The 3,551-nt window shown below is 47.7% G+C and overlaps 1 protein-coding gene across 1 annotated transcript in view; it reads left to right on the top strand.

The window, feature by feature from the left end:
• The first annotated feature begins 368 nt into the window (after window positions 1-368).
• Window positions 369-3,551, top strand: part of TBC1D25 (TBC1 domain family member 25) — an 18,918-nt gene continuing 15,735 nt past the window's right edge. Inside the window, exon 1 of the mRNA XM_068247968.1 lies at window positions 369-744. Coding sequence (XP_068104069.1) covers window positions 651-744 — 94 coding nt within the window. The 5' untranslated portion in view covers window positions 369-650. The remainder of the gene's footprint in view (window positions 745-3,551) is intronic.

The raw sequence follows: 3,551 nt of genomic DNA on the forward strand, positions 1-3,551 counted from the left end.
TATATATATATATATATATATATATATACATATATATATATATATACATATATATATATATATATATATATATATATATATATATGTATATATATATGCATATATATATATATATATATATATATATATATATATATATATATATATATATATATATTCTGAAGTTTAGAATGTGTTGCTTGTAAATGATAGAATTATAGTTTATTTTAAATAAGATAATTATAATAATAGCATGATAGAATAGATCACTCATCTTCCTATAATGATAATTTAATAAAATATAAAATTATAACAGCATGATCAGTCAGCCTCCCATTACAGCATTGATAATTAGTTGGTGTCTGCACTATAACAGACAAAATAGAACCTGTCCTGTAGTTTGTTTGACAGACAGACATCAGAGTGATCCCCGCCCAGTATTCCCTCCGGGCAGCAAAGGCAGGCTTAGACCACAGATGTGTCCCAGGCGAGGAGCCATCTTGGATAGGACATTCGCCATCTCCGCCACACAATTTGGGCTCCAGGAAAATGGCGGCGGCTGCAGCCGAGGCGGAGACATTCGTGCAGCGACTCTTAGCGCTCCGGGCTGTGCGATAATTCACTGATAGGTGGTGTGTGATGACGTCAGAGCCCGGTGGGTGACGGAGAGGATGACGTCATTCCCGGATGTTCTCCGGACGGAGGAGGCTTGGGAGATGGAGGAGGAAGAGGAGCGGGAGGTGGTGCGGGTCCGGGTGCGAGTGAGTAAGGGGGACCTGGCCTGGTCACGTGATTTGTCTGTGTTTCCCCACCCTGTTGGCATCACCATAACAACACACACCTGCTACCTATATACCCCTCACAGCTCCCACCCCATAGTCTGTATTCTATGCCCCTTGTGTGTTGTGTGCCCCCTACTGGCATCACAATAACACACACCTGCTACCAGCTGCCTATATACCCCTCACAGCTCCCACCCATATTCTGTATATGCCCCCTGTGTGTTGTGTGCGCCCTGCTGGCATCACAATAACACACACCTGCTACCAGATGCCTATATACCCCTCACAGCTCCCAACCATAGGCTTCATATGCCCCCTGTGTGTTGTGTGCCCTCTGCTGGCATCACACCTGCTACCTATATACCCCTCACAGCTCCCACCCCATAGTCTGTATTCTATGCCCCCTGTGTGTTGTGTGCCCCCTACTGGCATCACCATAACACACACCTGCTACTAGCTGCCTATATACCCCTCACAGCTCCCACCCATAGTCTGTATATGCCCCCTGTGTGTTGTGTGCCCTCTGCTGGCATCACAATAACAATATACACCTGCTACCTATACCCCTCACAGCTCCCACCCATATTCTGTATATGCCCCTTGTATGTTGTGTGCCCCCTGCTGACATCACCATAACACACACCTGCTACCAGATTCCTATATACCCCTCACAGCTCCCAACCATAGGCTGTATATGCCCCCTGTGTGTTGTGTGCCCTCTGCTGACATCACAATAACAATATACACCTGCTACCTATATACCCCTCACAGCTCCCACCCATAGTCTGTATTCTATGCCCCCTGTGTGTTGTGTGCCCCCTACTGGCATCACCATAGCACACACTGCTAGCAGCTGCCTATATACCCCTCACAGCTCCCACCCAAATTCTGTATATGCCCCCTGTGTGTTGTGTGCCCCCTACTGGCATCACCATAACACACACTGCTAGCAACTGCCTATATACCCCTCACAGCTCCCACCCATAGTCTGTATATGCCCCCAGCATGTTGTGTAGCCACTGCTGGCATCACAATAACACACACCTGCTACCAGAGGCCTATATACCCCTCACAGCTCCCAACCATAGGCTGTATATGCCCCCTGTGTGTTGTGTGCCCACTGCTGGCATCACCATAACACACACCTGCTGCCAGCTGCCTATATACCCCTTACTGCTCCCACCCATAGTATGTATTCTATGCCCCCTGTGTGTTGTGTGCCCCCTGCTGGCATCACCATAACACACCAGCTACCAGCTGCCTATATACCCCTCACAGCTCCCAACCATAGTCTGTATATGCCCCCTTTGTGTTGTGTGCCCTCTGCTGGCATCACAATAACAATATACACCTGTTACCTATATACCCCTCACAGCTCCCACCCATAGTCTGTATTCTATGCCCCTTGTGTGTTGTGTGCCCCCTGCTGGCATCACCATAACACACAAATGCTACCAGCTGCCTATATACTTCTCACAGCTCCCACCCATATTCTGTATTTTATGCCCCTGTGTGCCCCCTGCTGGCATCACCATAACACACCTGCTACCAGCTGCCTATATACCCCTCACAGCTCCCACCCATATTCTGTATTTTATGCCCCTGTGTGTAGTGTGCCCCCTGCTGGCATCACCATAACAACACACACCTGCTACCTATATACCCCTCACAGATCCGACCCATAGTCTGTATTCTATGCCCCCTGTGTGTTGTGTGCCTCCTGCTGGCATCACAATAACAACACACACCTGCTACCTATATACCCCTCACAGATCCCACCCATAGTCTGTATATGCCCCCTGTGTGTTGTGTGCCCCCTGCTGACATCACCATAACACACACCTGCTACCAGCAGCCTGTATACACCTCACAGCTCCCACCCATAGTCTATATATGCCCCCTGTGTGTTGTGTGCCCCCTGCTGACATCACCATAACACACACCTGCTACCAGCTGCCTATATACCCCTTACTGCTCCCACCCATAGTCTGTATATGCCCCCAGCATGTTGTGTAGCCACTGCTGGCATCACAATAACACACACCTGCTACCAGCTGCCTATATACTCCTCACAACTTCCACCCATATTCTGTATATGCCCCCTTTGTGTTGTGTGCCCCCTGCTGGCATCACCATAACATCACGCACCTGCTGCCTATATACCCCTCACGGCTCCCATCCATATTCTGTATATGCCCTGTGTGTGTTGTGTGCCCCCTACTGGCACAATAGCACAGGATATGTGATGTGCACCCTCCCCATATGTAATATTTGTAATATATATCTCTACCAACAAAGCAGGGAGTTTTGGCATAGTGTTGTATATCATTATCTCCATAGACCTCAATGCTATCTAGCAGGCGATTATGAATGCATTGAGTGCTTAGCTTTGGCTTGGGACTCTTGGCAATGATATTGTCAAGTGTGAGGGATGGCAGAAACGATGGGTAATGAGTTTGGCCGTATGATAGCCGAATTCGTATAGCAGCTATGGAGCACTGAGGGCATAGATTTGGCTCAGGTGCTTCGCAATGTCAGTCGAGCATGCTCAGTGGTGGGAATGGCAGAAACGATTGGTAATGAGTGGTGGTAATGACTGACTTTGATGACACTGTAGCTGAATTTGCAAAATAGAAGTTAGTGTTAAGAATGTAAAGAGGGGAGGTAAGTAAATGTTAGGAGTTCATATCTGACAGTGTGTGCTAGTCTAGTTTAGGGGACCCAGCAGGACACCTCATAGGGAATAGTTCTCCCATCACAGCATCCTCTACAGCAAGAAGCACTGTGATT

This window comes from Hyperolius riggenbachi, chromosome 8, assembly GCF_040937935.1.
Source record: "Hyperolius riggenbachi isolate aHypRig1 chromosome 8, aHypRig1.pri, whole genome shotgun sequence".
NCBI classification, from domain to species: domain Eukaryota; kingdom Metazoa; phylum Chordata; class Amphibia; order Anura; family Hyperoliidae; genus Hyperolius; species Hyperolius riggenbachi.